This window comes from Atractosteus spatula, chromosome 14 (assembly GCF_055471065.1).
Source record: "Atractosteus spatula isolate fAtrSpa1 chromosome 14, fAtrSpa1.hap1, whole genome shotgun sequence".
Taxonomy (NCBI): Eukaryota; Metazoa; Chordata; class Actinopteri; order Semionotiformes; family Lepisosteidae; genus Atractosteus; species Atractosteus spatula.
The window spans coordinates 31,051,456-31,065,500 of NC_142719.1; the positions used below are offsets into that span (position 1 = coordinate 31,051,456).

The 14,045-nt window shown below is 55.3% G+C and overlaps 1 protein-coding gene across 1 annotated transcript; it reads right to left on the reverse strand.

The window, feature by feature from the left end:
- Positions 1–338: 338 nt before the first annotated feature.
- On the reverse strand, positions 339–4,164 carry egr1 (early growth response 1). The gene is made up of 2 exons (XM_088932915.1): positions 3,491–4,164; positions 339–2,900 (listed from the first exon to the last, which is right to left on the reverse strand). Exons 1-2 carry the CDS (start codon positions 3,699–3,701, stop codon positions 1,606–1,608), a joined length of 1,506 nt encoding a protein of 501 aa, XP_088789041.1. The 5' UTR covers positions 3,702–4,164; the 3' UTR covers positions 339–1,605.
- Between the last annotated feature and the right edge of the window lie 9,881 nt (positions 4,165–14,045).

Consider the following 14,045-nt stretch of genomic DNA (forward strand, 5'->3'; position numbering starts at 1 on the left):
GTAATGAGTCTCAGCAGCATGGTGACTGCTGCGTGTTTCCAGTGATCACTGTGAATCCGAGCTCAGGCCATGGACAGGCATGTACTAAGGCGTGGCCTGTGATATTTCACACTTTAACTGTGTTTAGGCGCGAACACCAAACACTTGCCATTTAGGATGGTCAGCTGAGCAGTCACCAGTCCATGGTGTGTGGAAGAACAAGCTGCCCAGCCAAGTTGTTGAAACCAACCATCTGAATGTCCCTCTCTTATTTATACCTCTCCTTATGTTCCTCTATTGACAGAATAGGGCTTCAGACGGGGACAGACGAATAAAGACTCACGGGAGAAAGCAAGACATATATTTATAATTTTATTTCATTTATAGTTCTTCTCTGTAAGGATATCTTGTACACCAAATATCCCATTGGCAGTAAAGCGCATTCCATGTGTTTTTAGAAGCCAGAAACAGTCACTTGGTTTAACAAAACACAATTACAAAATAAAAATACCACAAAATAATGAACTGCATGTAAATCACATACAAGAAATCCATGCCTACTCAGTAGGTAACTACGACATTCCAACTCCTGAATATATAGATATTTACATTTCAGTTACAAAAATATACTTTGGAGACTTTTTTTGCTTACATTCTAAAGAAATGAAGCTGTGCCCTCAAGTCTTTCATCGGTCTTCCCTTAAAATCCCTCTTACATTCGGTATAAAAATATCCCTTTCACCTTAAGGCTATAGAGATGCAAAGCATCCAGTCACACAAACAGATGTGTCAAAACATCCACGAGGCTTCACAAAAGGCACCGATAAACGTGGTTTCTGTTTTTTCTAGATTTTTTTTTTTGTTTTCCAACAGAACTTTTTGCGACATGGGGAAAAAAAGAGAGCGAGAGAAAGTACCAGTGGGTGATATTTACAAAATAAGAGAAACGGACATCACTCTTACACATGCTTTGAATACGTAAGTGCTTTTTTTTTTTTTCCCGTTAAACAAATTTCAAAACTGGTCACAGCATTTCCACTACAGAAGAGAGAGAGAGAGAGAAAAATATTTATAAAATATGGCCCTTGCTAACTTCAAATGATACAATGTAAATATGCAAATCAATTTTCACATCAAGAGTACCAAAGAATGAGGAACGGAACATGGCACATACAGGATACGTTAGAGTGTATGTATATCGTCCGAGTCTGGCGGCCACAGGCCGGGCGGCGAGAGAGAGGGGGGGCCGGGACCCCCCCCCAGGCCATAAAAACTGTGATGAGGCTCGAGTCTCTTCCAATCTTTTCCTGGGAATCTTGGGGGGGAGGGGGGGGAGGCGGCAGGGCTGTGCATCAGTTTAAAATCCCCGTCAGGAACCTGTCTCTCTCCCAAAGTCTCGTTTTGTCTTTGCGTTTTTGGGGTGCTCTCGTGTGCGTCCTCTTAAAGGAGTCCTTGGCACTTTTCTCACGCCCCCCCCAAACCCCCCTCTTTCCCTCTTCGGGGTACCTTAAGGGTTCGAGAGCGAAGGGGGCGCAGGGGGTTGGGGGCGACAACAAAGCCGGTTCCTCTGATTGTGCGGGAGGCCGGACGAGCGCCCCGTCCCGCCCCCGGGACCACCGGAGCCCCTCAGCAGATCTCGATCGTCCGTGGCGACAGCGTGGCCTGCATGTCCGACAGGGGCGTGGCCACCGGGGAGCTGTAGATGCTGGCCGCCACCTGCGTCTGGAAGGCGCCCGAGACGGAGGGGTACGTGGTGGCGACCGCGGGCGAGGGGTAGGAGGTGTGCACGGGCGAGGAGTAGCAGGAGGGCACCGGGGAGGGGAAGGAGGACACGGGCGAGGGGTAGGACGTGATGGGCGAGGGGTAGCTGGCCGCCGGGGAGGGCGTGGCCGCCGCCGCCGCCGCCGCCTTCTCCGCCTTCTTGTCCTTCTGCCGCAGGTGGATCTTGGTGTGCCGCTTGCGCTCGTCGCTGCGGGCGAACTTGCGGCCGCAGATCTCGCAGGCGAAGGGCTTCTCTCCGGTGTGCGTGCGGATGTGCGTGGTCAGGTGGTCGCTGCGGCTGAAGTTGCGCATGCAGATGCGGCACTGGAAGGGCTTCTGGCCGGTGTGGATGCGGATGTGGCGCGTGAGCTCGTCGGAGCGCGAGAAGCGCCGGTCGCAGGTCTCCACGGGGCAGGCGTAGGGGCGCTCGTGGGGCGGGGTCTTGCTGGGCCGGTTGGGGTACTTCCGCATGCGGCTGGGCTTGATCAGCTGGGACGGGTAGGCGCTCTTGAGGTCCTGGGAGCCCGTCTGCGTGGCGAACGCCTTGATGGTGGAGAGGGGCGTGAGCGAGGGCTGCTGGGAGGAGGAGGAGGAGGAGGAGGAGGAGGAGGTGACGCAGGAGGAGGAGGCGGGGCTCTGGAAGGGCTTCTGGTCGGGCGGCACCAGGCTGATCTCGCCCTGCTGCTGGGGGAACAGGTAGTCGGGGATCATGGGCACGGGGAAGCTGGCGGGGCAGGCCTTGGAGCCGGGGTAGGCGGGGGGCGGGTACTGCAGCCCCCCGCCCGAGGGGCTGGGGAAGGGCTGGGCCTGCTCGGGGAAGACGTCGGGGCTGGCGCTGGAGTAGGTGGGCGCCGCCGAGTAGATGGGGTTGGGCTCGCTGGGCTGCACCGAGCAGCTCAGGGGGGGGCTGTGGGAGGCGGCGGAGGCCGGGGTGGGGCCGGAGGAGGACAGGGACGGGGCGGAGGTGCTGGGGGGGTTGGCGATGCCCACCAGGCCGCTGACCAGGCTGAACAGGGGCTCGGCCCACAGGCTGTTGCTGCAGTTGGCCGCGGGCTCCAGGGTGAAGCGGCCGGTGTAGGAGATGGGCGGCAGCCGCTGGCCGGGGTAGCTCTGCTCCGGCAGGTGCTTGTCGCAGCTCAGGGAGATCTCGGACAGCGTGTCTGCAGGAGCAACAACAACAACACAGAGACTCGTCACACGGCTGTCACACGACGGCTGCTGCTCCGCTCTGCGCCCGCGGGCAGCGCGTGGGAGCGGAGCGCGCTGGGGTCCCCCGCACGCTCCAGCGGGCTGCCTCGTGCAGCGGGAGCGCCCGGCACCCGCGCGCGCCGCGCTGACAGCAGGTGCTGACGCGCGGGCAGAGAATCCCCCCGCGCGCGCCGCCCTCGCTGCTGCTCCCAGCCTGCGCGCTCGGCTTCTACCGCGAGCGCCGGGCGCCCCATCGCAGCGAGAGGAAGATGCATTCATTTCGAATCCGTTCTACACGTCTGATGTTGTGCATCAGCCTGTGTGCAAATATACATTCTCTTATTCTGTGTGGTTTTTTTTAATTTGTTTCTATGCGCCGTGCAGCGCTGAAGCCCCCGACTGGACACGGTTCCGTTGCTAAACGAAATTCTATTACATCTCTATACGAAACAGCCACGATTCCGAGCCCGTCTCTATTGCACCTGACAGTTGCCGAGCGAGCCGCCCGGAGAGCACACCGCTGCGTGCCCGCGCGTGGACAGGGCAGAGCTCGAGCGCTTACCTCCAGTCAGGTGGTCGTACTGGTCCCCGGTTTCCCCCGCGCCGAACCCCGCTCCCTCGGGAGCGGAGGGGGTGAGGAACGGAGTCCCCGCGGAGCTGAGCAGCATCATCTCCTCCAGCTTGGGGTAATTATCCATGGGCGAGTGCGGGAAGTTGATGGGGTCTGAGATCTGCAGGGCGGGCAGGAGCATCTCCGTCTTGGTCGCGGCCATGGTCGGCGGGCGGGCGCGCGCACAGGTGAGGGGACCACCGACGGCTCCTCGGGGGCTGGCGAGAAGAGGCAGGAGCGGAGCCACAGTCTTCTCGGGTCTCCTTCTCGGCTTTCACGTTCTAGCACAGCAAATCCAGTTTTGACGGTTGTTTTGTTTTGGTTTTTGGTTTTGTTGTTGAAAAATTAATTACAACGGTGAAAGCTGGCACTTTTCTCGTTCATTCCAAAACGCGTTCGAAATGTTGCAAAATGTTGCCTTTTTTTTTTTCCTTGACAACTGACGAGGAAAATTCAATAGCTCCGGCTAATATTGGTTATTTCCCCTTTTTTTGGTTGTTTTTGGACTTGTTCTGATTTGTTTTATTGTTATTTCTCTCAGAGAGAAACAGGGAGCAATATCGCTCTGTGTGCCTGTCCTGTTTCGCTCTGTACTGGCAGTGAATCGAGAGCTGTTCCTCTATTTAGAGAATCCCCACTCCTTTTTATATCCTCCTGGCGTGACGTAGATGTCCATATATGGACAGGAGGAAGCCCATATTTAGCACTGCAGTGGAGGACACATGACGTTTGCCTGGGGGGGAAAGGCAACTCGGAGAGAATGCGAAACAGATCCCCGTGCAATAAATCGAAAGCAAAAGGCCGATCATTGCCCACCGCGAGCAGAATCACAGCACCCCGGGGCCGAGACTCCCACCATTAAAAAAGGAAGAGCTGTCTGTCTTCTGCCCCGGCGCACCCGAAGTTCGGCGCGGATTTCCCGTCTGTGCTCAGCAGCTGAGCGCTTGCCGGAAGCCCCGGCTCCGCCATGCCATATAAGGTCGTGTCTACATATGGACTCATTCCGGTGGGTTTCCACTTCCTTGCCCTTATTTGGAGTTTCCTGGGGGTAGTGCTGAGCGCTGTCTGGCACAGAACGCGAGGCGAGGGCGCGATTGAAGTCCAGCACAGAGCGCGGCCACTGTGTTTTTCTCTCACGTTAGGTGCCAGAAAACGCAGAACACAGCTTCTTTCCAAAAACAGCACCAGCAGCGTACAGCTCGCTGCTCGGAGCCGCGTGCTTTCGGAATAAGGAAATAATGCACAGTTGACACGAACGCCCAGAAATACACACGGCTCTTACATGGCGTACTGTAGCATTACGGGTTCGCCGGTAAATAAAGTTCTGTGTGCACGAAAACTCTGGACACCTGAATCGAGTCAAAGACAGTAACACCGAATTATTAAGGATTGCTGTTCTCCCAGATCCTGGGAGATGTGTGCAACACACGTTCAATACATTGTTCATAACGAAAGGGGTAGCTTGCGCACGCAAACTCCATTATTAATAACAACAACAACAACAACAACAACAACAACAACAATAATAATAATAATAATAATAATAATAATAATAATAATAGCACATAGCCCAGCACTTGTTGCAACGGTCCACCTTAAGGCACCTTAAGGCTGTATCTGAGAAGCTGCCACTGCGGCTTTCTCGCTCCTGCTTCCCAAGGCGGAAAAGGGTCAGAAAATTCTGTACGGCGTTGTGTGCTTTTTTCGCTGACGAGTCGAATTGTGCAGATAAACGTCTGTGTGTGATTTGGGGGGTGGGGGGGAGAGAGTTGCATTTTTTCGATCGGTTTATTCGCGGAAGGAGAGACGGAGAGAGGGAGACGGGATGGATTCTCCCCCTGATAGCTGTGCGAGGCAGAGAGTGTTTTGCATGAAAATCTCTCCGTGGGGACTGCTGACATAACCAGGGCTATGCGGCAGGAATTGCGGGGGAGCAGCTACGGGGCTGGCTGGCTGGCTGCTCTGACACCCACAGCGGCCAGCCTGGGAATGCCCGTGAGAGCGCAGAGCGCTGGGCTGGGCTGGGCTGGGGTCTGGTGCCGGGGGACCCGGCGCGTGTACGTACAACACACACACACACACGCGAGCTGCAGCTGAGCACGAGCCTCAGGAGAGGGGAACAGGTACGCTGACTCGCGTGCACGTACTGTACACACACACACAATTCCGAAGTGCAAGCGCGGGCGTTAAGGAGCGGGTCTGTCCAAACACACTGTACAGCGCCTGGGGGTGCCTGAGCTAACTCATCTTATCCCGCGGTATGTGTATGATTGACTGAGCTCGCAGCTGCAGGTGCTCTCTTGTCTCGAACTCTGACCTCCACAGACTTCGACCAGCGTTGCTGGAGACCACAGCATCCAAGACTGAACATCGCATTTCTTGCTGTGACCTCACATCTCCAGTACAGTAGGCTGGTATAAGTCTTTTGGTGGCTCCAGAATTCGAGTAGCGCAGGAAACGCGTTTTACGTTTGTACGTTCGTGCGCACCGGGCGCCCCAGGTACGCTGAGAGGGAGAGACCGCGCTGCTGCCCGGACCCGGAGAGACGTGCAGTGTGGTGTCTCTGCCCTCCGCGGCCGCCGCCAGCGCAGGGAGCTGTAGCTGTGGCGCATGATCTTTGTTTACTCCGGTTGGCTGCAGGGATTTTCAGGCCTGAGACTTTGGAACCAAACAGATAAGCCTCCCCGCCCTTTTCGTGTCCAGAGCAGATGGGCAACTGCAGTCAGTTCGTTCTAAATCCTACACACAACCTTCAGAATTATTTGCGTGTGTACACTGTGCTTTTCATTCCCAAAGCCTCCCAGAGGAAGAGCTTCACACACAGGAGGGGACCCACTTCAACACCACAGAACTGCAGGACCACCTGGGTGACACTGTTCTGCACCTGCAGCCCCACAGCACACAGACCAGGGGAGGAGAAACTGTACAAGACCAGAGTGGGGTTCAGTCCTCCTGCAGCCCCACGACACACAGATCAGGGGAGGAGAGAGAAACTGTACAAGACCAGAGTGGGGTTCACTCCTCCTGCACCCCAACAGCACACAGATCAGGGAAGGAGAGAGAAACTGTACAAGACCAGAGTGGGGTTCAGTCCTCCTGCAGCCCCACGACACACAGATCAGGGGAGGAGAGAGAAACTGGACAAGACCAGAGTGGGGTTCAGTCCTCCTGCAGCCCCACGACACACAGATCAAGGGAGGAGAGAGAAACTGGACAAGACCAGAGTGGGGTTCAGTCCTCCTGCAGCCCCACGACACACAGATCAAGGGAGGAGAGAGAAACTGGACAAGACCAGAGTGGGGTTCAGTCCTCCTGCAGCCCCACGACACACAGATCAAGGGAGGAGAGAGAAACTGTATGAGACTCTTACAAACAGCCCTGGGATCTATAAAGGCCAAGCAGTGAGGAGCTGAGTGTAACATAACTCATTCCTAGGTCATATTCATATATTAATGGTGGAGGAATCCATATTAATGGCAGTAATGCACACATTAAAGTTGATGCACGTCGGAAAATGGGAATGCAGGACACAGAAGGGCAGATCGATTAGGTGTCTTCATTTAGAAGGTTTTACGGGAGGGAGGACACGGCCCGGGGCGGCCTCGTGCACGGTCCGTCTGGCTGTGTCGTCATCGCGCTCGGCTCCAGTTCGCTGCTGCTGGTTTCCTCGCAGGTGGAGCGAGCGGGGGAGGGGAGGGTGTTTGCGAATTGCAGGGGTATCCCAGTTTCGGTAAAGAGATCGGGATTCTCTCAGCCCCGATCGACGTCTGACACAGGCCCTATTTATAAAATACTGCAGTGTGCAGGCAGGAGGGGAGGGAGGGGCGACGCGGGGGAGAGGGGGCGATCTCGGCTCTGTCAGCCGCTGAACGCTGGGAATCTCTGGGCTTCTCTGTAAATAAACCTCTTGACTCCGTCGCCGGTTTTTAAAAAAAAAACCGATCTGCGCTGCTTGCCGCATTGCTGTGTGCGTGCATGCATGTATATCTTTGTATACGCTTTCAAAGCGTGTGGGCCCGCGAGCCGTTTATTTAAAATACCGGCAACGAGTCAAATCACCGGCGATCGATGGTCAGTAAACTTCCTCTCTGGAAATCTCCTCCGCCAGCGCGCCTAACCCGCTCCTTCTGGAGACCAGCCAGGTAGAAGCCACCGACGCAGTGAGATCGCACTGAGCATGCTCCCGAGCCGCGCTCGAGCTCCCCTCCTGCACTGAAGGTCTTTCCCCGCATTCCTCCTCGCGCGGGATGTGGGTCGAGGGAACCCGGGAAGCCGCCGGGCAGGCATGCGCGCTGCGGGCGCGGCAGGACGCCGCTGGTCAGCGGACAGGGCGGGCGGGGCGGCCCCTTCTCGTGCTTTCGCGGCAGCACGTGGCTCTTGGTGACGTCGACTCGGCGATTACTGACCAGCGGCGCGGGGTGAGCACCAGCCGTGCGCCCCGGGCGTCTGCGTTCCTCTCCGGCTCGCTTCCACGCACTACGTGGAATAAACGCTTTTGCAATAATGGGCGGAGTTGTAATTCTCTCGGCCTCCGTATTAGCTCATTATCCCCACCCAGCCAGCGTCGCACTGTGCGGTTTTCTCTCTCCAATAGAGGTTTTGCAATGTGCCTGACAGGTAGGGTCTTGCCTTGTCCCCAAAACACCCAAAATCTTTTTTTCCCCCCTATTATTTGCATTGTTCCTTTGGAAATGTCCTTCCCGATTCACGCGGTGTTTAGACGCGCAGGAAGGAGCGAGCGCGCAGGTCAAAGGGCATCTTTCCATGCGGCGCGACCTTCTCCCGGGAGAGAGGAGGAGTCGAACCCGGTGCTGGACCAGTCTGTGTAGCGAGAGGAGTCGGTTGGTCAGCGGATGCCCTGATCTGAAGGCTTGTGACTCTAGCAAAGCACACATCTGATTTCTGGGCAAGCTTGGAAATGGCTGCCTAGTATGTCATGCCAGTCAATATCTGCACGTCTGTGACCTCCGACAGTGGGCCCCCTTCCGGCTGTTTCCAGCGCAGGAGGAGAATTTGAGTCTCCAGTGAAAGCCTCTGACTGGCGTTCTGGCACAGAGACTCCAGAACCCGGCTCACAAGGGAGAGGGGACAGTTTGCCCTGGGTGGCACCTCCAGTTGTTTCCCGATTCAGGGGTTTTCCGTAAGGATAGCGCTTCCCCGGTGTGAACATCAGAAGGGTAACTCTCGGGAAGGGGCAGTTCTGGCCCATTTGAAATCAGGTCGGGAAGTTAGATCCACACCCCTACAACTCTTTGTGTACAGGGCAAGGGAACAAATTCACTCTCTCTACTTGCGCAAGAGTGGGGCCCCCTGTTTCTCAGCGGCCAGGCCCGCAGGCGCGCCCGATGTCTCTGTCTTCGGCCGTGGCTCCTCTAGGGCGTGTCTGTTACCCCACACGCGAGCTGGGGTGTTCCTTCAGTCCTTCAGTCCTCCGGGCAGCTGCCCCCGGCGGTTCACCCCTGTTCTCTAACATGGGGGAGCGAACCGGGGATGGGGTGGGGGATAAAGACACGTCATCCAGTTCTGATGGGCTGCGGGCCCTGGCAGATTCCACAGGGAACACAAAAACTCTGGCCCTTGCTTGGAGACCTCCTGCTCCTGGTTGGAGGTTTTCCCTTCCGTATGGAATTTCTGTGCCTGAAGGCAGTTGTTGTTGTTGTTGTTGTTTTCCTCCAGCACGCTAAACTGGGCACCGCACCAGAAAGCTCTGAAGCGCGCTCTCTGGGCGTTGAGAGCTGGCTTCGGCGGGGGAGCTCCGAGGCAGTGACGTGACGAACAGGGGAAGCCCTTCTCTGCTATGCTCAAAAAACCGGGCGACTTTTTCGCGTTTATCAGCGGCGCGGGTGTTTTCAACTGCCAGTGGAAACTCAGAAGCACACAAACAGACGCAAAGGGCCCCGATGCGCTGATGTAATAAGGATGATGGAGGGATTCACCCACAGTGAAAGTCAGACCTGACACAACCCACAGGCAGAGCGAGCTCGTGTTTGTAATCAGTCCCACCTACGCCGGAGAAGAGCCCTGGTGCAGCTGAGCCGTTGCAGACAATAACACTGGCTTTCTCCATCACCTACACGCCCCCCCCCCTCTTTCTCCCGTTAATATTTAATCAGGTCTCATTTCGCACTTGTGCAGAACAACATTCCTCACTCCCACACGGCCCTGGAACACTGCTGTGTGGAATTGATTACAGCACATTCTCACAGGCTTATTTCTGCTCTGTAGATCTGTTTCGACCGGTGTCTGTCGGCGTGCAGCTCAGGTGTTCTGGTTGCGGTACCTGTTTGTGTCTCTCTTTCTTACGTCCTGCTGGACGGTGCTGACAGAGGGGCTTTGGGATGCTGGAGGGGAAGGTGGGGGTGGGAAAAGGGGCACCCCGAGGCAGAGGCTGGAGCCCCAAGACCACAGGCTCCTGCTGAGCACCAACAGTCCCTACAGCCCTGCGGAGAATCGATCAAATCAGCCTTTCTGGGTCTAATAACAGTGTGGGCTCAGACAGGCGGCTGGTATGTAGAGAGTCTAATAACACAGTCAAAAGCATTAGAAAGAGAGAATAAGGAAAAACAGCTCCATGGGTCAAGGGATGTCCCACTCGGACAGGCTGAAGGAACCTAATCTCTTTAGTCTCAAACAGAGACGACTACGAGGGGACCTGATACAAGTGTTCACAATCCTCAAAGACACTGACACACTCAACCCCGAGGACTTCTTCACAACCAGCAGAGAACCACGAACCAGACGACACCTGTGGAAACTACGGGGAAGAGCATCTGACACTGAAAACAGGAGGCACTTCTTTACACAAAGGGTGGCGGGAGTGTGGAACGCGCTGCCAGTCATGTTGGTGACCTCGGAACTCAGGCTTCTTTCAAGAAGCGGCTGGATGGGATCTTTGGCTCAATTCGCCCGCTAAGGACCAAATAAGCTAATAAGCCGAGTGGTCTCCTCCCATTTGCAACCTTACCGATGTCATTGTGGTCACACATCACTCATGTTAAAATCCAACATTTCGCACCAGCACTGCTCTCTCTGGGATTTCCAGTGCTCTGCCGGGTGGTCTTCCTGAGAATGAGGGTGCTTTGGTTTTGCTGGGGTTCCTGCCTGGGGGCAACCAGACTTTGCTGGAGCTTAGACCAACCAGGGCATGAATGGAGTCCCCCAGTCCGTAGGGGAAAGTGTCAAGATGCCTGTCTGCTCAGGCAGGTGCACTTGCTGTTGCTGATGAAAATGATGATGGTGATGGTGATGATGATGAAGAAGATGCTGATAGTGATGTTTAGATGAGGATGGTGATGGAGAACATAATGAGGGCGATCGCGATGATGATGGGGATGATGACCACGGTGATGGAGATCATGAGGATGAAGATGATGATGATGATCACGATGATGGAGATCATGAGGATGAAGATGATGATGGGGATGATGATGATGATGATGATCACGATGATGGAGATCATGAGGATGAAGAAGATAGCCGGCGATGATGATCTCACAAGAGACCTTCTGTAAGCTGATGCTGGTTAGAGTCAGAGGCTTTCCTGCCAGAGAAGAATCGAATGAAAAGGAATGGGTGAATCTGCTGTTTGTATCTTCATGCCACCTATTGATACCCAAGAGCCTTTCAAACACACTCCAGACTCCAGGCTCTTTCACTTTCAGCTGCTCTGCAGGGTCAGTTTCCAGTTTCCCCACCTTCTCTTTTGACCACTTTGCTTCTGCTCCATATCGACCTCACAGTGGTCCTTCTCCGTCTGGTCCTGGAGGAACACTGTATCTTCTGGGTTTGGGGCGGAGAGTTTTATGGAAAAACAATGGCATCTTCAGTATTTTTACATACCTCCTTTTTCTTACTTTGTTTTTTTGCTCTGTTAACTCATATGCCATCCAAGTTCGCACAGGCTCTGCGCAAGTGGTCAGTAAGGAGGATCGGCTGATCCGACCATCTGATCAGTGGAATCTGTGTTTAAAATGAGAAAAATATGCCTGGCGATGTGATTCTGCTTAGCTAGCATGTTGATTTGTTTCACTTTAGACACGTAACGCGTAACAGGCCAGACCTGTTTCAAAGTGTCCCGTTGATCTGGGGCCAGCTGGCCACACTGCCAGAGAAGCAGATGAAATAAAAAGTCTAAAGGAGGAAGCAGATCAATGAAGTTATCAATAAGCACCGGGGAGGTAGAGCTCCGTTGGAACACTCTAAACCAGCAGACCACAGGAATCCCTGCTCCACACACCCGCAGAGCTGAAGACCGGTCTGTGTACCGGAGCCCACAGATCTGTCAGCTCAGCACAGACAGGCTGCAGTCTCAGTGGAAGATCAGCACAGACTGGTGCTTCTGTATAAGGAGGGGGTTACTGAGTGAAAAGAGCAGCACAGGGCAGAATGACTCAGACTTGCGCTGCAGGTATATGAGCGTTCAGAGAGACCATCGCTCACCACTTTTTGCTCTGCTGTCAATTCAATTAAACTCCGTCTCTCAACATCTTTTCCCTTGAAATCGCCCTGTAAGAGTCTGTGTTCTTAAAAGACACTGGCCTCAGCGTGAACAGCTCTGTGAAAGAAACTGACACTGATCTATGTGATAGTGTGCTGACCTCTGAAAGCAGGACACCGCAGGGTGGACGGTATGAGGCTGGACAGCTCACTCAAGCACCTCCATCCTCCGGCATGACAGATGGTGTTTGCCCAGCCTCGCGCACAGATACGAGGAAGCAGCAGAGGAGACAGGTCACCCTGCGAGTGCGTATGGGCAGGTAAGCGCTGGCTTTCACCTCCGTGATTCCCAGAGGGAGAGATGGCGGAGCTGATAGCAGCCCTGCACTTGCGGGCTGTCTGCTCTGAAGCAACAGCAACAGCAGGTCTCATTTCAATAACTCCTGAGCCTTTGTGAGCCCTTTGCAATAAAGAGAGTGTGTGTGTGGAGGTGGGGGGGGGGGTTTACAAAACAATGTTTGGTGAAAGATATTGTGTCACGTCACCTAGCACAGCGTTTTCACAACACCTCTATCTTAATACCTCGTCACACCCCTCTGACATCGGCTTGGTGTACAGGATCCAACAGTATTGCACCTAGTGTGCCTGCCAGGTGGGGAGCAGGCTGGGAGCCTGGCAGAGACGCCCCTGGGCAGAGTTACTCCTTGTGCAGAGTCACCCCCTCGTGCAGAGTCTCCCCCTCATGCAGAGTCACCCTCTGGGCAGAGTCGCCCCGTTGTGCAGAGTCACCCTCTGGGCAGAGTCGCCCCGTTGTCCAGAGTCACCCCCTCATGCAGAGTCACCCTCTGGGCAGAGTCACCCTCTGGGCAGAGTCGCCCCGTTGTGCAGAGTCACCCTCTGGGCAGAGTCGCCCCGTTGTCCAGAGTCACCCCCTCATGCAGAGTCACCCCCTCGTGCAGAGTCTCCCCCTCATGCAGAGTCACCCTCTGGGCAGAGTCGCCCCGTTGTGCAGAGTCACCCTCTGGGCAGAGTCGCCCTGTTGTGCAGAGTCACCCCCTCGTGCAGAGTCGCCCCCTCGTGCAGAGTCACCCTCTGGGCAGAGTCGCCCCGTTGTCCAGAGTCACCCCCTCGTGCAGAGTCACCCCCTCGTGCAGAGTCGCCCCCTCGTGCAGAGTCACCCTCTGGGCAGAGTCGCCCCGTTGTCCAGAGTCACCCCCTCATGCAGAGTCACCCCCTCGTGCAGAGTCGCCCCCTCGTGCAGAGTCACCCTCTGGGCAGAGTCGCCCCGTTGTCCAGAGTCACCCCCTCATGCAGAGTCACCCCCTCGTGCAGAGTCTCCCCCTGGGCAGAGTCACCCCCTCGTGCAGAGTCACCCCCTCGTGCAGAGTCTCCCCCTGGGCAGAGTCACCCCCTCGTGCAGACACGGTGTCCCCGGCGCGGTGAGGCATTCCCTCGCCCTGCCCTCGCCCACGTAGGCCCTCGTTTTGTTTTCTTCAGCACACGGGTGAGGTTGTCCCCTCCGCCCCCGAGCTGTTTCGTCTCTGCTGATCGCTTTCACCCCCACCTGCGCAAAGTCCCGCTGGGTCCTCTGACACATCCGAAGAGCAGGAGGTTTCCAAAACAGCCCCGCCATCTCGGAGAGAGAGAGGGAGGAGGGGTGGTGAAGGACAGGGAATCGGGAACGGCCGGTGGAGAGCCTGCCCACGCCCCCGAGCCGCAGAGCGTGGGACGGTCTTCTCTCTGACTCACTGCACGTGCACAGCAAAACACCACAGTGCGCTCCAGTTCACCGGTGCCGTTTGCAATCTGTATCTGGTAAAATCGAAATCAAATTTTGCCGTTTGCAGTTACTTAATTTGGCTACTTAATGTGTACCAACACAAAATAATAGAGTGCTGTATCTTTCTTTTAAACAGGCTGCCTATCATCTGTCATCAATATCTGCCTGTCTGTATGTCTGCCTATATCTCTTGTCTGTCATCTAAATGTCTGTGCCTGTCTGTCTGCCCATATCCATTATCTATCATCCTTCTGTTCCTGTTTGGCCACATCTGTTATCTGTTGTCTATCT